Source organism: Siniperca chuatsi, linkage group LG22 (genome assembly GCF_020085105.1).
Source record: "Siniperca chuatsi isolate FFG_IHB_CAS linkage group LG22, ASM2008510v1, whole genome shotgun sequence".
Classification (NCBI taxonomy): domain Eukaryota; kingdom Metazoa; phylum Chordata; class Actinopteri; order Centrarchiformes; family Sinipercidae; genus Siniperca; species Siniperca chuatsi.
The window spans coordinates 6,765,436-6,787,321 of NC_058063.1; the positions used below are offsets into that span (position 1 = coordinate 6,765,436).

The 21,886-nt window shown below is 41.6% G+C and overlaps 1 protein-coding gene across 3 annotated transcripts in view; it reads right to left on the reverse strand.

Moving 5' to 3' along the window:
* Positions 1-21,388, reverse strand: part of fgf11a (fibroblast growth factor 11a) — a 99,525-nt gene extending 78,137 nt beyond the window's left edge. The window contains exons 1-2 of one of the 3 annotated variants that reach the window (XM_044184821.1): positions 21,045-21,388; positions 19,569-20,685 (exon numbers count right to left, since the gene is read on the reverse strand). In XM_044184821.1, coding sequence (XP_044040756.1) covers positions 19,569-19,761 — 193 coding nt within the window. In that variant the 5' untranslated portion in view covers positions 19,762-20,685; positions 21,045-21,388. Of the gene's footprint in view, positions 1-19,568; positions 20,922-21,044 lie in introns of those variants that run through there. The other 2 variants (XM_044184823.1, XM_044184822.1) reach the window with 2 other exon arrangements.
* Between the last annotated feature and the right edge of the window lie 498 nt (positions 21,389-21,886).

The following is a 21,886-nucleotide window of genomic DNA, read 5'->3' on the forward strand; positions in this document are numbered from 1 at the left end:
TTTTATTATTCTTCACATCTTGCTGCGACTTCGTTATCTTGACAAGACATATATATATCAGAGGTGAAAAGTCCATGTACTTGTCTGGCAAGTGTACCAGTGACAACTTTACTATTGGAGAAGTGAGAAGTCACTTTGCAGATCCAGAGGAGTCTCAGAAAAAGGTTTATTCAAACCCCAGCCCCATTGGAATTCTACAAGGTGAAGAATCAGTTGTGCAGGATATGACAACCATTGTGCTCACTACAATTGCAAATTGGGTTTTACTTTAGTAGCTCTGGCCATCAGTTTGGTTCTATTGGTTAAAATAACATTATACTCACCAGGTTTATTGTTGAGATCTGGGAACACAGAAGCATCACTAAAAAGAAGTCTAACAGGGCAAGAAACACGAGCAATCAGACAATCAAACATGTTGGAAACAAACCGGGTTAGCCAAACTCTTGTAGCCAAACTCTTGCCTCGTTGGATGTATTTTTAGCAATGGTGCTGTGTTCCGAGCTCTCAGCAATTGCCTTGGTGAGGACAGTTTCATCATAACTGCTGGAACCAAAGGCTACACCTGTGGAAATAAAATCTGCAGTTTAAAACAACTACCAGTTGAATTGAGTTAAATGATGATCTGTCACCACATATTGAATATTAAATGCTATAATTGTATAGCACATGGACTTGAATCTTCATTTGTAACCCATAAACAAGGCAGGGAGGGGCCTTTTTTGGCTGAGGTTATGCTGTAAGTTATGCAAAACCAGCATAAACATCTGGGCAAGCCAATGCTCAAAGCAATTGTCTAATTATTCGACAACCATTATTATATGCTATAAATACTATTCTGACCAATAAATACATAATGGACTTTTAGGGTAGCTTGTCAAGATACATTTAGCATTATCAATGTATATTTATTCATTCAATTCTGTCTGGCACTGGACTCTGACAGTGTTCTGCAGGCGATGAAAAGGACTTTTGCTTTTGGACCGATTACAATACCACAGCAAATGTGGTATTATAATACCACATTTGGATGTATAAATTCAGACAACCTCCAGGCTGTACATCATGTTGAAATTACACATTACAGTATGGGCACTGTAGCTTCAGGCTTCCAAAGAGTAGTTGCTTGAGTGTCCAAGGCTATAAGTAAAACCTGTGAGTAGTCTTAAATTGAATGTATCAGTAGCAGAGTATAACGCAGTACAAGTTCTGTGCACTAGCCACAAGTCCAATAAGTTCGGATCAATCTCTCTCCATGGAGGGAAAATAAATTTACAGCAGTAAACTCTCCTGTCGTTTCTTCTTGATCGCCAAGTTGGTGTTTCCCCGAGTGACTCACTGCACGCAACCCCAGTCCCAGTGCTTCACTTACTGAACTTCACACATGCTCAAATGTAAACCGTGATCTGCACACACATGCTTGAACTTCTCTGACACTCCCCAGCTCCCTGACTGACATTAATCTAACATTTATACTTTCGCTGAAAGCCTCACATAACACAACACGACCGTCTTTGTGTGTGTGTGTGTGAGCTGGTTAATATTTGAAGCTGCTGTGTCTAAGGCTGGAGTGTTCACTTTACCTTGACATGTGGTAGGTGGAGGAGTACTCTATATGGATAAGTGATGCCCAGTTTATACTGCTGTGTAACAGGTAAACTTCATTTTATGTGACACAACTTAGCAAGATCCAGCTTGCGGGCACTGGTGAACAGTCTTCATATTATTGTAAGAACAGCGATTTGTAAGATATAAACATTTTTTCCCCAAGTCTACATGTACTCTATAAGCCTATTAGTCATGCTAATTCTAGCTGGGGGCAACTAAATGGAAATGAAAAGAGTAGAGTTAGATTTTTTTACTTGCCAGTGTGAATACTTCAGCTCTAAAATTTTCAGAAATTACATTATGGATAGTTTTTCCACCCACATTTAAACTTAATATTTTCATTCTCTGTCATTTTATTTCCCAGCTGTCATTGTTGCCTGAAATGTTATTATTAGGGATGTCCCCATCAAGTTCTTTTGGCTCAGATCTTTAATAGTGATCCAATACTTATATTTACCTAAACATTGATTAAATATCATCTGACACATTGAAATAACAGCTGTAGCTAATACTGGAGGTCCTGGTTCAAAAATATTAAGAATTATTGACATGATATGAATGGAAGTTTAACTGGAGAATGTGACTCCTGAAATTGATGTGAAGAACTCAGCTAGAGAGAAGATGTTATCATACACACAGCCAAGTTTTATTTTGGCCTGCTATGAATTAACGTTAATTAGCGACAGCTGATATGATCAGCCACCAGCGACGTTTGTCATTTTGTACACTGCTCTTTGCTAATGATAATTAGCAATGGAGATCATCGAATCCCTGCCTTTTACCAACCTCAGTGTCTGAACTCAGAGTCACTCACCGGTGCACCCAAATGTTGTTGTTTTTTCATATTCACACACTCACACAAATTTTCACTTGCATATGGAGCGGAATGCTCGCTCTTTAGAGTGCGGATGTCGTAAAGGAGAGCTGCGGTGTAACGCTAGCAAGCTGAGGTGGACAAAACACAGTAGAGTAGCCTACAGTAAAGAAAGGATCCAATTTGAACGGCTTTATTTTAGCCGATACCAGATGCCCGGATCGGTCCCAATACCGATCCTTAGGATCAGCTCGGGACATCTTGAGTATATTATCCAACAAAGTGGATGCTAACATTTACATTATCTTAGTAGTTTCATTTCCTGGATGCCTGAAAGTTCTGTCCAGTGTCCTACCTTCTATTCAAATCTGATTGGATAATATCTCAGAACTTTGGTTTCCAAATTTGAATGTGCCTGTGCAACCCAGCAATATAACCACTGGTAGTTAAACAATGTCTTCACATATTTTAAATAATAGATTCAACTCAGTACCTATGACCTCAAACCCAGATGACACCGTTTTCAGAGTTTCCAAACACACATAATAAGCTAGAAATCATTTCCATGCAAGTGCAATAATGCAGACTAATGATGAGGTAGAATGTCTTTACAGATCTAACTTAAGTTTGGGGGATAATTTAAATTCAAATCTTTGGACTTCCAGTGAAATCACGTAAGGTAAAACTGATCTTAAATCAATAATAACAACTAAACTATTTCCATTATGTGCCAGTGGAAAGTTGACAAATTTCTCTTAACAATCAGGCCTTTATACTGGTATATATTTAGGTTTAATTTTGCATTTAGTGTTTTCAACTGTAATAAAGTTAATCCTTTCATTAATACATGACTAGCATGTCTGTGTGTGTGTGTGCGTGCATTGACTAATGCAGAGATACTGTCATTGAGGGTACAAGGGCATCTCTAAAAGCCCTCTTTATGCAAATGGAGCATAGATGACAGTGTGTATGTGTCACAGGCAGGACATATCTCATAACGATAGCTTAGCAGCCAGCAGATACACCTGATATGGAATATGAGAGACACACAGAAACTGACAGTGCCTCGCCTCTCTGCTTCACACACATACATGCACACGATTACACACGATCAGCCTCTCCCGCATTCACTCTCTCTCCGCCTCTCTCTGTTACATGGAGTGCTCATTAACAAATTTATTAATGGCCTCTTAATTATGTCTGCTTATCTTCTTCTAAAGCACCGGCACTGCCCCCAGACTCCAATCTCAGCTTAGCTACACACACACACACACACACACACACACATACACACACGCACACACAGTATGTACATATTTACATAAAACCTTTCTCACACACTCTATATACATTACTTATATGTGTGTCTCTCCTACCCAGCATTGAAATCTTCATTACAAACACACACACATTGAATTACTTCCATTTTTCAGCCTAAATTATCTGATGAAGACTCCTGTGAGAGAAATGAATTGACTTCAGCTTCTTTCATTTTTTCCTTTGACTCCCTCTCTCCCCCGCCTCATCCCCCCTTTCTTCATATAATTGAGCACTGCTGGTAGCTTCATCTTTCCCAGGCATATCTCTTCCCTCCTTCCCTCCATCACTCCTTACTTTTTCCTTGTATTTTTTCAATGATCTTTCTCCCTCCAGCTTTCTATTCCTTCTCTCCTTCCCTCCCTCATTCTCTCTCTATCAGTCCATCTCTCTCCACTGCTCCTGACCCTCTTACCTCCCTCCTAGCGTCCACCCACCTTCCTCCTCTACTCTTTATCCTTCTATCTCTCTATCACACCATCTCTTCCTCTGCCTTTTAGAGCTGCTCTTCGTTCTTGCTTCCTCTTCCCTATCTGTCCATCGCTCTCTGGCTCTCCAAGATATATCTGTGCTCCCGCCTTCCTTACCTCCTTAACTTTTTACCTCCCTACCTCCCTTTCTTCTCTAACCATCTGACTCAACAGCTCCTGCAGAGCTGTATCAGAGTTAAAAACAACGGGACATCAAAACACTCTGACAGTCATTTCATTTTTCTTGTTTTCTGCACAATTCTCCCATGAATATCTGTCCTAAAATTCTATTAGTTTATTGCAAATCAACTTATTTTTTCCTAAACACTCAACCAATCCTTAAAAAACTATTATTTTAAAAGTTTTTTTATTTCTGAATAATCGCAGCATCCTTTCAGCAGTGCTATGTACCCATGATGCCATGCTGCAACCTGACACAGATGGGTAATGGTCATTTTCAGTGAAATAATGCAAATAGCTCACTGTCCCCTTTGACATTGTTTATGTGTGTGTGTGTGTGTGTGTGTGTGTGTGTGTGTGTGTGTGTGTGTTTGTGTGTGTGTGTGTGATCAATACAGTATGTACAAATAGACATATGAACATTGGGACCAAACATTCTCAGCAAAGTTTTGATAAGAATACACACTTGCTGGGCATTTGAAGGCTCCAAACCCAAATAGAGATGTCCTGATATCACAGCTGTTTAAAGTTAAAACCCTTCAAAACTCTCTGGTTTAACAAGAGCTGACAAAAAGTCAATACCCTCCACACGCTCCCACTTTGTAAAAGAGGCACATGTCTGCAAAATCCAGAAATGGCAAGCTGCAACCAAAATAGACTTTCATCTGACTGCTGAAATACTCAAAACTGCACCTCAAACTTGTAAATATGTGGAAAAACTGGATATAATAGGACATCTTGCCATCAACCTTCTCATTACAGTAATGTAAGATGATTAAAAACACAATCTAGCATGATATAATTTATAGATACCCATGTCTTTCTCTTCCCTAGCCCTCCTGACTTGTGGCATCCCACTTATATCTCTCTTTATCTCTCCCTCCCCCCCCCCCTCCTCCTCCTCCTTTCTCTTGGTTACCACTTGGTAGAGGTCAGACTTCAGTCTTTCCTTGTCTGCTCTAATCACACCATCTCCCAATTCACTTCTAGTCACAGAGAGGTGAGTGGGTGCTTCACCTCACTACACACATTTCTTAAAAAAGTGCAATGTGAATTATTCACACACACACACAATTATTTTAATAAAATCAGTGTGTGTGTGTGTGTATACATATCAGCAAACTATACAGAGTGGTATCACAAAGAAACGTCCCACTCTGCTGTAAGACAACTCCACCTGTGCCACCGTTGCTCCACACTTGTAGCCTGATGCCAGTCAAACTGAATTGCTATTTTGAGCCCTTAATTCATTCAGCCTGACATTGTATTCATGTTTTCATGTTTTTCAAAAATATGCCAATTTAAAGAGTTATTTCTGTATGTCGATTTACAGCAACCTGCTGAGTCAGTCTCATCCACACTCATCGCTGTTTTTGTGACTATTTTCCAAATTAAACAACAAAAGACATAGTTTGTCCGCGATCAGCAGGACAACATCATTTGTCTGTGCCTTTGAAAACTGTTACAAATCACTGTTGAAAAATGCATCCGTTTTATGACGTGACAACACTGTGGTTAAGGTTTAGTGAGGTTTACGCATAAAAACAACTTGGTAAGGTTTAGGGAAAGATCAAGGTTTGGTTTAAGAAAAGTACTCCATTAAGGTTAGGGAAGCATTGTAGTTTGGGTTCATATGACTACTTCATGAAGGTTAGGAGACCTTCATCGTCATGGTTACAATAATAAACCTGTGGTTATGGAATAATCATGGCTGTCAATTGGAAACTTTTACTTAAGCTTAGCCTGAATAGAGCTGTTTCAGTTTGCTGATTTAATGAAAACTGATGGCTGACTTAAGAATAAAATATAGGATGAAGACGATATTAGATGCAGGGGCAAACATTTAAGGAAGCCTTTAAAGCCAATTTAAACATGCATACAGGCCAATGGACGCAAGCAATAGATTAAAAAGCTCTCTCTCCCTCTCCCTCTATCTGTCAGCGCTGGGGTGCTAAGATGGCGTCCTGCCACAAAGTCGATGTTCTCAGGAGCGAACAGCTGAGGCTTTGGCAGAGTCCATCCTGCTGGAAGCGAACAGGCAGAGGAGTTTAGCTTGGGGACTTCAGCTGGACTGGGGCAGGCAGCCCACAGAAGGAACATGAGCCGAGTCATGAATGTACAAGAGAATCACACAAATCAAACACTTTACAGTAGCATATATGAATCTGTGATGGACCTGTCTGATTGTGATTCAGCTCTCTTGTTCTCTGTCACAAAAAATTTGAGTAGTTCTACGTCTCTGTCATCAATATCTGCCTACTTCCATCTTCTAGCAAGGATCTGTGTGCCACCTTCAACATAAATTCAGGTTTATGGGATTGGGTTTCACTCAAATATTCTGCATTATACAGTAAGCACATTTAAAGCCTGATGTAAGCAGCATCCTAAGGTTAGAATCGGGTCTTCTGCAATAAGACATGTTGAAATGAGCCTTGATTTAAGAGAGTGACATGAATTTGTGATAGAAACTGAGTTGAATAAGTTATATCATCCGGTTTCATTATAATGATTTAATGCTTCTGCCCTCCATCTCTGCATGCCCTTAAATGGATTACATGAAACACACTGAACATGAATACATATGTTAATATATCCATTTATGCATGGAACATGAATTAAAGGAGAGAGCGATAGATGTTCTGTAGATATGAGTCATCATGGTAGACAGCATCATGGGCTTGAATCTGTCTTGTGACCTCTGTGAATGTCGCACGCGACCTCCGCTCTATCCCGTCACTTCAAAACGTCTAATAAAGCTGAAATGGTTTTAAAATAATGATGATAAATACCTGCGAATGGCTGTCCTTCATGGCCCAACAGCCTTAAGGGGCTTACAACGTCTCAACTTATAAAGATTTCAAGCAGTACTTCTCTGTCTCTCTTCTGCCCTGTAGCTGCCTGGTGTGATTCACATATCCAGCATAAAACCATGAGCTTCATAATTTGACATAAATGGATGAAAATTATTTTTACTTACTCCCAGCCAACCGACAGGACTTTCATCTTGAGGATAATAGGATTTAGTAAGACCTCCCACTCTCTCTCAACATCTGTCAACTGCTGTTGCAAACGCGAGACAACTAAATACGAACTACCGATATGAATTCATGACAACAGTTATCTTAAATATATATCTGCAAGCCACAGATTCTTTGTGGTAATAAACACTTAAAAGTTAAAATCCTTAAGCTTGTCATTATATCAAACTAATATCATTATATCAATGTATTTTTATCCTGTAATCACCTTTATACACGTACATATTCCTCTGTATATATTACTATACTGGCAGGATTCAGTTGTATTAACCTGCACCAGAGATTGACAGAAAACAATGCATGTACACAACAGCCAGTGCATGCACGCATGTCATGTAATACGGAAAACAACAGCTGGTGTCATATCGAACTACGCTGTTCACTGTCTTCTTTATGGAAACAACATGACAAGATAAATCCTCTAAGGCCACGGTTTGTTTGAGTGCACTGTAAATAGATGGGAGACCTACGAGGAACCACGTTGATCGTTAGCTAGGACTGCCACTAGCCAGCTAATCTGCTAGTATACTGCTGTGCCTTCCTCATTATCTGATATTTCTACAGTCAGACATTCTGAATGGAGTGTTTTGCTGTGTGACAGACACCCGCACAATAACGAATTTGAAGGAAAATTCTGTGATAATAAAACTAATACAGAAATACAAAGTAACTTATATTTAAGGGATCCTTAAATGTGTTTTTTTTAATCTGATTAACTAGAAGTTATGTTTGTGTTGTACCCCCAAAATAAACGGCCATGAACGTGTCATCATCATCATTTCTGCAATTTTAATGACAATGCCACTTCAGTACAAGAACACTTTTTCCGTCAGCCTAGATAGAGTGTATCGTGTCATATTTTGTAGGGAGGTTGGCCTACAAGTCTTTATTTAGTTCGTGCCACGCATAATCATCACTTTTAAGTTCAAAACATTTTTGCATTGATTAGATTTGAATAAGTTATTTATTTGACAAAACTAAAGAGGTGAAAGAATAAAGGAACGTGGAACGTGTGTCTTTACTGTGTTTCGCTATAGAGTTTTTACCAGTATTTAAGGACAGTTCTGTCACTGATTAACCTTTTACACTACAGGTAGACAAGCTAGCTAAGCTAATGACAAGTAAGACGGTGTAGTCCCTCATTCGTCCAGGAGTGTTCTGAAAACAGTGTCCAGATGACTACGACTGAAACCCTTTCTACGCTAATGACAAGTAGCCTAATGACGCCTTTGTCTGTTTGTATCTCTGATAGAGAAGCCACTCAAGATGCGTTTGCTGCCCCCAGTGGACGATACAGATCACTTCACACAGAACTGTGGGACCTATATTATTAAAATGCACTTGCAGTGACAACCAGTGAGTGTCCTAAAATCAACCAGGACTGAAATCTTAAGGATTAAAACTTAAAACTAAAATCTATCTTCAGTCATTTAGTCAGAATGTTATTAAGTCTTATTTAGAGCCTGAATAATCTCTCAGTTGGATGAGATCATTTTATATTGACAATAATGAAACTTCATCTTGATGTTAATTGAGTTATTGATTCATGATATTATCACTTGGATTATGCAAATCTATCAAACAGGTTTAACAGCAGTGAAAATTCAGCATTACATTTTTTTACTTGTCTAATTAGATATTAAGACTTAATGTAGACTTAATGAATGGCTAAGAGTGCTTTCTATCTCTGTCTGTCTCTGTCTTTCTGTCCCTCCCTCTCTGCAGAACGGGAGTCCAATTGCATGATGGATAATTTAATGGCAGTGGAGGTAAAGCCCCAGTTTTAGAGGAAGTTCTCCTCTCATTGGCACGCAAAGTCTCTTATGAGAGTACAGCAGACATTTCTAGAGTACATGTACTGTACAGATGTGTGTGGCTCTGTTTCTGTGTGTGTGTGTGTGTGTGTGTGTGTGTGTGTGTGTGTGTGTGTGTGCGTGCAGGAGGCTCGTGAGGTTGCGCTCTGGCTTGTATCCAGCTTTGCAGATTGATGGCACATTAAAGTGAAGGACGCGTCACGCACCCGTGCTTGTGTACCACAGGGGAAAAACACACAGGTAGACAGGGTGCTGCAATCAGCAAGGTGCCCCACACACACACACACACACACACATATACACACTTGGGAATTCACAGTGAATCTGACTTGTATATTGTATATTGTTCAAAGCAAACACATACCAAATGTATACACAAAGAACATATGTATGAGCTGTTGGTCCCGAGTCAACATCTACACATGTGCTTTTGAAAGCACACACCATGCCTAGAGGGGGTTGATACAGTATAGATCCCAGCTCTGTGTGCACCATGTCCCCTTTTATCATCACTGTGTGTCTGTGTGTCTGTGTGTGTGTGTGTGTGTGTATGTGTGTGTACAGTCACTGTGAACAAGTGAGTAACTGCAAATGTAAACTGCATGCCTGTCTCTTCAAAACAATGCAGCAGTGTTTGCAGATTGCGTGCATTTACATTATGTGAATGCCTGAAATGTTACATCTGTTCAATGTCTATACAGTAACATAATGAATTATCTCTATATAGCAGAAACACTCACCTCTGCTGTCTAACTCTGCAAGTTACATCGTTCGGTGATATTCATGTACTGACTTGGTAACAGCACTTGAAAATGCAAGTAACTAAATGCAGCATGCATGTTAAAGTGCTCCATGAGAATGTAAGAGTGAGAGTAGGACAAGTGGAGGAAAGACAGGAAGTGGAAGAATAGTGATGAGAAAGAAGAATTAACATCCTGGTACTTCCCAGGAATTCTCACCAAAATCTGGTCCCAGTTTTTATAATGAAAGGTATTGTCAAGAAATTCCAGGAATCCTGGGAAAAGAGTAATATATTCCCAGGAAGTACTATTTTTAAAATCACAGGAAATCCTTCAATCCATCCATGACGGATCAATTTTTGGGGCAATTTGGCCACATTGACAAATATATGTTAGATTTGTACTTAAATCATCTCTGTCACCGTTTCTAAACTTATATTTATCTAAAACATGGGGGCAAACATTTTAATTTAAAGGGGCAGTTCACCCAAATTAGAAAAAAAACATATATGTATATATATATGTATCTAGCCATGAGTATTGGGTTTCGTTTGGCCAGGTTTTGAGATATTTGTCAATATATATCTACCTCATCATTTGAGATGCACAAATCATTCCTAAATTATTTTTTTAATTATTTTTTTTTTAAATTAACAACATTTCTTTCTAGAAACAATCAAATACTCTGGATATTGGGAAAAGTTATTCACTTTTTACATTGAACCTTTGTAAGGAATAGTCACCATAAAAACCTATGAGGCAAGTGAGAAAATATTTTTCCTTGTAATTTGGGGGAAACAGCCCTTTTAAGTATTAGTTCTTACTCTGACGGTTGTATATTTTACATTTTTGAAAGCAAAAAACCAAGTAGCTCAAAGAAAATACATTATGTGTATTTCAGTGATCCACTAAGCAAGTCTTGCAGGTTTTGACTCATTAAAACTAACAAACCATCCAGTTTTACAGCTGCCAGAAGCGAATGATCTTCAATTACTTTACATACTGTAGGCTAAAGAATTTGCATACTACTGGAGACTCAGAATTTCTGCTTTACTTTATCGCTATCTCTAAATTAGAAGTAACGTAATATTAATTTAATGACATTTCAACGTTCATATAATAAATATGTTTGCAGGACACGGTAAGATTCATTTTTAGGTTACCTTTTCGATAACAGACAGAGAGGCAGACAAATGTGAGGACCGAGGCCGTGCTGCTGTTTGCTGATCTGTTGGTCCACAGCACCTGTCAGTAAATCCTACACCCCCCTTGGGTGCCACAGTCTCTGTGATCAAAGTACATTATAACGTAATCAGATACAGACGCAAGCAGGAAAGCATGCACACACAGACTTTTCCTTTAAGGCCGGTTTATTCTCACCATCACTCAACAGCAGGTTTGAGGTGATGTGTGTATGAGAGTGAGAGGTAGACACACACACACACACACCGGTGGATAACAATGACATATGATTTAATGAGTTTTCTTTTAGACAGTGTCACTTCGGTCAGGGACACTGTGGTTGAGCTGATAGAGAGATCAAACTCTCCATGCGTGACCAGGACGGTGTGTGTGTGTGTGTGTGTGTGTGTGTGTGTGTGTGTGTGTGTGTGTGTTCAGTGCTGTTGTGGATGTCTCTGTGCCTTTGCGTGTCTCTATGTCTTGTCCGGGCTACAGCCAGAAGGCTTTCATGCTGTCTGTATTTTCCCACAGTTGTGTGTCTGTTTCTGTGTGTGTGTGTGTGTGTGTGTGTGTGTGTGTGCGTGTGTGTGTGTGTGTGTGTCCTGTATCCCTAAACTGGCATCTCCATGTGACACACGTCCCGCTCAGCTCTGCACACAAACCATGCGGCAAATTGATTGCATATAAAATGCTAATGCTGGCTTTACTGTCCTCAGCATCTTAATATTGCAATTGAACTATAGGCATTGATTAAAGGGGCAGTGCGCTGTTTCTGTGGGTTTTTTGACATTGAGAAAAGCAAGGTTGTGTTAGTGGTTGGGGGATGCTGACTCGACGCTCACCGGTCATTTGTTATTTGGGCTCTCAAGACAGTGAATCCCAGCGGAGTGGATATTGTCTGATGCAAAATAAGATGTTGAGTACTGGTGTAGATAAATGCAAGCAAATGCATGCATGCAGACATGCTTCACTGTAGGTGTGTGTGCATGTGGTACAATCTCAGCTGGAGGTCATTTGAAGAGCAAAGTTTCCAGATCTTAAACCGTTCAGCATCATCGCCCTGCTCTCGTTACACTTTGGCGTTCTCAGTGCCGTGCCGTGCCGTGCCAAGAATGCACCATATTAAGTCCAAGCAGCTCACCTCATTCCTACCAGGGCACTGCAGCCTTCATAAACGCAACATGTCCTCACCAAGACTCGCACACATAGTTCAGACACTTATTTTGTGGAACACACACGAGCAAACTTTTAGCCCACAGTGAAATACAGCAGAAAACACACACATACACAGACTCAGGCAAATGCACCAGAAATATTCTATTTTGTCTGATAATGATGATTGATGCCCATCTAAAAACACACCGCAGCAAAACAAATGGTGGTCAGCTCGATAAATCAATTGGTTGGGAGGGGCGGCACTGAAAGCCCACATTGATCATCACACAGGCCAAATTTTAGCATCTCCAAATCATTTATTCAGGGCACCATTTCATACACAACATCTGCCGCACTGGCAGAGACAGAGGGTGGAACCTGTTAGAAAACAACAGAGGCCGTCGGCTGCTGGTAATGCACAGTGTAAAGCACGTGGCAATATTCATTTTTGGTGATTGATGGGGGACGGTTGGTTGTCTGTAGCTAATAAGCAAAAGATGTGAGAGCCTGCACAATTTAAAATATTAAAGTAGTTCTTGGTACTACATTATGATTTCCATCTGGATATTAGCTAAAATTGTCTCCATTTTGTACAAAAACCTTCTCGAAGGTGTTATGTGATCAAACCTATGCCTGCCTTTATGTGCAGTCTGGTGGACCTCCACACTGAGAATATTGTAAAAATCCTTTCGTGAGCATCCTTTCGGAAACAACGATGTAATGAAGCAATTTGAAATGCCCACTGGCTTGTAGCAGGTTAATTTACTGTGTTTTACTGTACAGCTGTTCATTTCTGCATCTTCACTGCACTGTTTCAAAGGAGGGAGCATATTTTAACTCTTTGAACTCTGGGCTGATTCTGCTTGGTTTTCATTCTTTTTATCTACAGGCTTATGGTATAGTCACTACATTATTCCTTAGCTAGGAATTGGTATGTAAGGTACTATACTGTATATGTTCATGGGCAGTTTTACAAAAGGAAATGATTTAAAAATATCTGTATATGAATGGATAGAGGAGAGTGCCAGTGTTCCGAGGATATGAAAGTCATACTGATAGTTCTGTCAAAAAAGTTATACTACAAAATGTTAATTTTAATGGATTTTTCACTCTCTTGTTTTTGTTTTACACATTTGTATTTTGGATGAATATGTTTGTTTGTTTTTTAAACCCATTTTTGCCCTGAAGTAAAAAAAATATATACATTTTGGCAGAAATCTGCACCATGGAAAGTCATGCTGTCTTATGCTGTGCAGATACTGTACATTTTTATAAATCTTGTGCGTTGTATCAACTCACGCTACACTAATTTTTGCACAGGCAAAGATGTATGACTTTTATGCTCACACTGTACAGATCATACTGTACAGAAAAATGAACCTTCGGTGCTCATACTGAACGTAAACAGAGAGTCCCGATTAGTTTGTCCGTTGACAACAAGACTGCTGTGTCCTCAAAAATTCAAAAAAGAGAAAGTCAGCATCACTTTGTGCAAATCTACTATAGACGGAAAGCAATAAGAAAAAAAGACAAATATGGAGCCGTAGATGGATGGAAGATGCAGACAGCATGGTTTGTCTGTTCTGCTGCAAAGTTCTGTTTCATTTCTATCCCAGCACAGTCTCAAGACAATAGTAGCCACAACATGTAAAATTCAACTTCAGTAATATTAAAACAAGCTCACTAGAGTTTATAACAGGACAGCAGCCATGTGGGAAAACGGACCGAACGGAACTGCTCAAACTGCAAGATGGCCAACCAAAATTTCTGTCATGCCGGATATCCATCCGTTCGTCTGACAACCAGATCACTGATCGTTCAGGGAAATAACCAGGTGTTGTCACCCCCCTCAAACTGAGCATCAAACGACAGTCAATCTGGCAGAAATTCAGCCTGATTCTAAAATTAGTCAGGGGCGACCAGTTTGGGGTTAAAATCAGGCTTAATCTATACAGTGTCCACCTGGCTTTAGCTGCAGCTTTCAGTAGTGTTAATCCATTAATAATACAGCCATGTACAAAGCATCATTATTAAGTAAAACATAATAATCAGTTTCATCATAATGTGTTATGGTATATATGGTATATAAATAACATTCACATTCATTGTCTCCCTAACCGAACCAACGCCCTTGATCCCGTCACGTATGCACACCAAGAGGGAAGGAGAACAATCGTAAACAAAAATTGATCAGAGTTCCATACATTAGACGTGCATCACACTCGCTCCTGATCCATTAACAATAGAACCGGGGTTACGTAACATGGCAGCACAATACCTCCGGTATCTCTGACATTGTAGCATCTAGTGACTAACTGACTGGCCCAAAGACAAGGTGATTAGACACAGTGGGAAAATACAGCAAGTGAAAAGAGACAGGCACTGAAGGAGAGAGAGACAGTTATAAGAAAGCCAGATGTCCTTGAGAAGATAAGTAAGTGGTGTGGAGGGGGGACAGGGCGATTGAAGCTGTGGGACAAAGGGAGGTGAGATGGAGGAGGAGAAAGCTGGTTGGAGGATGGATAGAGAGAAAGAAAGAGAGAGGGAGAGAGCTGATAAAGAGAGAGAGAGACAGAGAGAGAGAGAGAGAGAGAGAGAGAGAGAGAGAGAGAGAGAGAGAAATATAGTCCTCCCTGGTATAGCCCGTCCGGAGTGTCCAGTCTACGAGGCAGTAAATCGCCTCAGTCAATGTGTGCTCTCCAAACGCTGCCGCACATTATTGATAAATCAGTGTGTGTTAATGAGAGGAGCTGGTGTGGCCTGATGAATCACGGCACAACAATGAGCCTCACACACACAGACACACACAACCTCACACACAAAGACAGAGTCTGGCTGACGTGTGTGCGTTGTAGTGTCACGCTGTCATTTGTCGTTTGTCTCCACAAACATGCACATATCTCTTCCCTCTCCCGCACCCACACTCTCACACAAACCAATTTGCAGTAGCTGGATGAACACTTGGCCCCGTGCTGCAGTAACAACTCCGAGTGTTATTCTGTCCTGTTAACAGAAGAGAGGAGGGCTTCCACAGCAGCTCCAGCAGGCAGTCAGAGGGCAACACAAGCTATTTTGGTTTTCGCTTTGATATCCAATAGGCGGCTTAACATCCTCATTAGATCATATCAGCCCCGCACACACACACACTCACCGCACACAAATACACACACACGCAAAGCCAGGGCGAAATTATCTCTTTCCCACACTCCCTACCTAAATTATCATGAAATCTCATCATTTGTTTGTGTTTTTTTGTGTGTGTGTGTGTGTGTGTGTGTGTGTACGTGCAGTGATTTATTAGTTTGTGTGAATGTGTGTAGGTGTGTTTTTATGTTTGTATTTATGCATGTGTGTTCGTAATTATTGATATATGTACTTGTGTGCTATGTGTGCACTTGAAAGTGTGTGTGTCTGCTAAGGATAGTTTGCTTGTGAGTGTGTGTGTGTGTGTGTGTGTGTGTGTGTGTGTGTGTGTGTGTGTGTGTGTTCGTGCAGGGCAAGCTGACCTTGTTATAAGCTGAGTGGGCTGTAGTGCTCGGGCATCATTAGTATGGGTTAGGTGAGGGTTAGAGTGTGTGTGTATGTGTAGAGGTGAGGGGGTGACAGAGTGGGGAGAGATGCTGGATGACAGTGTAAGTAGGTAAGGGAAAGGTATGTGGGTCAAGCCGGGACACACAAACACACAGCACCCCCCAAAACAGGTAGGTAGCAAATGTTTGAGGACACACACACTGTCCATGCATTCATTCTTAAGTACAACTCCTCCTATTCTGTAATAGCCTCAAATGACCTTCACCAGTACAAAGGGAACCTGAACTATCCAGTCACAATGCAGTGAAGCATAAGCACTGTTACATGCATGATAACATCTACACACATACTCACACACACAGAAACACTGTGTATTAGTTTATCTGTGGAAAGTGTCACAAAATACTGGATTTCAAAACTGGGGCACAGGACGTCATGCATGCTGACTCAAGGTTTTAACTCTTGTTAAGGTGAAAAGAAAACGTGAAAAAACTTGTCAGTTTTGAGTTGCAGCATGACTTGAGTGCTTTTTCTACACCAGAAAAAGCAAAACCAAGTATGGCAAAGCCAAAGTGTATTCGTATTACTTCTTCTCTTTTTCAATGTGCCAACTTTCCCACCTCAGCATTCTAACGTTTTTGCAATATTTCTTCTCTCCTGAAAATGAACAGCTGGATGGAAACATGCCGTCTTTAAGTAATTTCTAATTAGGCTTGCAGATTAAGTCAGAACATGCAAACAGTTACCAGTGAAATCCCATAGTATTCAGTCGAAAAAGGAAGAAGAAGCTACCACTGATATTTACAACATGTAATAGTTTTACTCCAAAGAACAGAGGTATTGGTACATGGTGTTGGCAGCATCGGGGGCTGACAATGTAGGCATGTGACATCATTAGCCTACTGAACTGATTAATCAGCTGGCTCACCTTGTAGCAGTTGTTTCCTGACACCTCTGTCTGCTCCTGATTATGATTTTAAAGTAAAACCGAATACTTAAAAAGAACTCTACTCTGGAGAGGCTTGTTAAACCTATGGTAGATATGTATGTGAACAAAACACAATGGAAAAACAATAAAACCACAGGACAGATTATTGTACACCTGGTACTTAGTTTAACCTGCCACCTGAAGGTAATCATGTTGCTTTGGTACAGCTGAGTGTTTCTCTGCCTGCCTGGGAACTACAGCAAACAATTACTGACTTGGGCGTGGCTGCACATGTTGTTGTATATGTCTTTCGGCATTTAACCTAGATGCAAATACAATAATGATTGTTAATGGCTGCAACTGTAATACTGACACGCTGTTAAGTATCACAGAACAAATGGGTTCAAGGTGTTCATCTTGCATTATAAATTATAAGCCTGTACAAGTACTGATGCTGCAATATGTCATACTGTTATCAGCTGTCTGGTGAGAAAACTGGGTGAAATTTTTATTTATAAGCCTCAGGTAGAGAATCGTATTGTCCCTGTTTTTATTTCCAACTGTGTGCATATGAGAAATGAAAATTGAGATTCTATGACAAAAGTCAACAGAAGCCAAGAGGGTAACCAGAGCCAAAGGAAGCCAATGTGACAATGGAAGCCATCAGAAAACAATGGGACCCAACCAAAAGACAGTGCAAGAGACTATAAGCCACAGGATGAAGAATAAGCCAATAGCAGCCAAGTGATGCCAGTAAAAACAATGGAAGCCAGTTGGAGGCAAAGTGAATGCAAGCTGTAAGCAGGCTGCTCTGAAGTCCTGCCAGGAGGAGGAAGAGGAGGAGGTGGAGGCTACGGCTCAGGAATATTCTAGTTGTTTATTACTGGCCAGGGGTCAACTGTGGCCTCGGGCTGAAGCTCAGAAAAGGAGGGAGAAGCTCAGACATGATGAGAATACACACTCATGGTCAGGCGTCAGCAGTGTCCTCTATATGCTGAACACACACATCGACACATGTAGAGACTCCTTGAGAGAATGATGAAGACGTACACTGCCACACACGGTACCTAACACAGTCCCCCGTAAATCACAACCTGCAATGGTGAAGCTGGTAATGTGTCTCTAACCACAGTCTCCATACCTCATCCCCATGATTACCATAATAAATCCATAAGAGTGTGAGAAGCACTCAAGCCATTAGGATGGAAATGGTTTCAAACAATGGGCATGGCGCACACGTGGACTTTTCCCAAGGACCTGCCACTGCCACGACCTGTCCAACATATTTTACAACCATAATTACAATATAGAGAGCCTCCTCTTTGGCAGATGTTGCTTCCCACGTTAGAGGTTGCCCACATAATTATCATGATGAACTTGGCACACCAAGGTAATAAATATTACAGAACACACACACACAAACGCACTTGCACAGGGTGGAAAAGGACACATATACTGTACGTGGAAGTGCAGAAAAATAGATGTGGGGAAAGGAAAACACACATGAGGACTGGTGAGGTGAGGACAAGCTCATTCAGGGAACACATGCATGAAGAAGAGTGACGCAAGATCTATGTCAAATGTAGTACAGTGCTAAACTAAAATGAGAAAGTAGAAAGAGGAATAGAATGATATAGTTTTCAATCAAAAAAGCCAATAATAATAATAAATAAATAAAAAATCAAAACAGACGTAAAAAAGATTTATAAAACAGGAAAAACAGAATATAACTTCCTAACAAGCATAAAAAGACAATATGCCTAAAAAAAATAATAACTTAAAAAATCAAAAGCAAAAACCAAAATGACCAAAAAAGAAAAAAGACTTCTGAAAAGAGAAAAAGGGTAATATGCATTTAAAAGCTAAGATTGGACAAATGGCCAGCTGCACTGGTGTGTGAGTGTTTGTTTTTTACTGCTCACTTCTGCCTCTTCTTATCTCAATTTATTAATGTATTTCCAAATAGATCCAAAATGTTTTACACAGAACCTCTGAAGAACCATATTATTGTAAGGTGTCAACATATTGCAAGCATTAAGATACAGTATCAACGCTATAGAAGCATTATTCTCAAAATTCAATTCATCTTTGTCTCGTAATGTCAAAAACCATCAAAATATGCAGCACAGACACACTCATCGCACAAATCAAGTGTCACTGTCTTATTTAGCTTCACCGAATAATTTTGCAATTACATTTAACATGTAAACACACAAGACAAATTAGGCCACACTGTGTTTCACTTGCCTTGAGGGAAGCACAGGGAGAGTAATGGCCCCCAGAATTGCAAATGAGGCGCCTCTTGACATTTTTATATCACAGTAAATCACTGTATGTACGAGCCAAGTTCATTGTGTGCTTGCAGATTACCAGCGTGTGTGTGGATGTGTTGACATGCACCTCAACAAAGTCATCACCACAGTCACAGCACAGGCAAAGTCAAGCCTCTGGTCAGTGGTACAAATCTGTGTGTATTAAGCTTGAATTTACTCTGTCCATTTTCTGTACTACCATGAATACAGGACATGTTGTGTATAGCTACCAGGAAGATGGGCTTGGATGTTTCCCAGATTCAGATTAAGTCCTGAACTGGAAATTACAGGCTGGGGATGTTCACTATTGAGGCTTTACAGTTGAGGATTAATCTGTAGTCTGGCAAGTCAACTATCAAAATCCAGTTATCCAGTACAGGCAGAAAATGGAGCAAAGAAGAAGAGAAGATGAACAGGGTGTAGCAAGGAAGGAAGAAACTGGAAAAGGTGAGATTTTAATAGAAAGGCCTATGGGAACTCACCTGGTCTTTTTTCCATTTTTCTCCCTCGACTGCCACATAGTCGAACCTTCGATATTAATATGAGGATTTGCTTCTGGCAGAGCGACTTGTTGCTCTTTGGGCAGGGCTTGCGCTTGCTGGCGATCTGCCGGTTTGCCTGGGGGTCCTTGACCTCCCTGCGCTGGCGAATGAGGGAGCTGGCGAGAGCAGCCATCTTCCCAGCGCTGACCCTGCCGCCGCCTCACCAGCCTCTGGCTGCTCGGTGGCGCCCAGGTGTCGGGGGGTACCGTGGGCCACCCCCCTGCCCCCTCACCCAGGGCGACGGAGCCCCGCTGAGGGAGGGGAGCAGAGCAGAGGAGGGAGCTTCTGAGGATGGACAGAAGCAATGGGGAGAAAGGCAGAAAAAGAGGGAGAGGAAGGGAAGAAAAGGAGGAAGTGGAGGAAAGAAGGGTGAATCCCTCAAAGGCCCACCCAAAACTGACAACTGGTGCTCGTTGAGGTTTGGACTGATAAGCGACAGCCTTTAAATGTCCTTCTTGTTGTTTGTTTTCTGGTTGGGAGTGAGGTTCAGGTGAAGCCTTGATACGTCACTCTTTCTCTGTTGGAACAAGTCATTTTGTTATCCACCCAAAACCCAATGCACTGTAGCCGATGTCTCCCAGTACCTCTGTCCCAGTTCGAGTATACCCTTACCCCCCTCCTGGAGCTCCAGTGAAGTTTGACTCAATCTTGTCTGAAAGGGATCAGCAACAGAACCATTCGTCGCATGATGAAACCAGACCCAAACAAAAATTAAATTTAGTCCTCTGAACCTGCTCGATCCTGCAGATCAGAAACCTGAATTCAGTGGGACGAAAAACGTCTGAGTATCAACTCTCCAAAATAACAGGAGTGATACTGTCGGGACACACTGCAGTTCCTTTTCGTTCTGTCCCTCACCCGTAAAATTTCTCCATCCGAAACAATGACAGAGCAAGAGAAGTAGAAGAAGAAGTAGGGACCGTCAGACCTGAGGTATCAGCTCCGCATGCTGGGGCGAGGATGAAGGGATGCAGACGGACACTGCTGGACGGAGGGCGGCTTGTTTCCTCTCTGTCTTTCAAGCTCTCCTGGCATCACCCTTGCGTTCACCCACACCCTGAGAGAAGAAGGGAAAAAGACAGAGGCTTGATAAATTCAACATTTCCCAGAGATAGAGGTGACATTCATGAACGAGAGAGCGCAGGGAAATAGAGACAGACAGGGACACAGAAAGAAAGAGGAGGGAGGCAAGGAGTGCAGTGAGTCTATCTATCCCCCTAATCGGATCGGGCTCTCCAACTCTCTCGACTGCGCGCTTCACCACAGCGCTGTGTCCTTCAGCCACGCATGCCGCCTCACAGCTGGGAGAACGAGGGATGAATGAATGGAGGGAGACAGAGAGGGAAGGAGGGAGGGAGGGAAATGAGGTGAAGGGGAACAGGGGAGGGGGTGTGCTGGCAGGTAGCCGTGCCTTACGGTAGATGCTGTATTGCCGCCGCTCATGCGAGAGTCTCCACTGGTGGGTGACAGTAGTCCGGTCTGGTTCTGTTGAGTCCAGTTGCACAGTGTGTGTCCGTGTGTGTGAGAGAGAGAGAGAGAGAGAGAGACAAGAAAAAAGTCTCCCGAACAAGGCACCTCTCAGCCTCAGCGCACATGTGTGAGGGAGTGTGTGTGTGTGAAGGAGCGGCACAGTGTGAAGGTGCACGGGTGTGAGGGTGTGTGACAGAGGCAGCATGTACATATGTGAATGTGTGTGTGTGTGTGTGTGTGTGTGTGTGTGACTCGCTCTCCTGCTTGTCCCTGTTCACAGTGCATTACCGAGAGAGCACTGGCAATGTGCTTCACATGCTCTCTCTGTCTCTCCCTCTCTCTCTCTCTCTCACACACACACACACACACGCACACACTCCCTACCTCGCTCACTCTCTCCTCTTCTCTCTCTCTCTCAAATTTCCCTAAACCCTCCCCTTTGCTCTTCTTTCTCCCTCCCTTTTCTCCTCCCCCGTCACTCTAATCCCTCCTTCGATGTCTGCGATTCAAAGTCCCTTCCTCCCCTGTCTCCCCTATTTTTTTCATCACTTCTCTTATACTGTACTGTACCATTCCAGGCTGAGCCAGGCTGGGTCAGAGCTGGGGTGCCCCCCCCCCTCACTCCACGCTCTTACTCTTCTGTCCCACCCCACCATCTCTGATGAGATGTTGGCTTAAAGATACAAACTAAGCGAGGTTGTCAGTGCTGTGCTTTCAGCTATGACAAGGACGTATAGATGCCGTGACACAGTCTGAGTCAGTCGGGACCTTGCGTCACTGTCGTCACA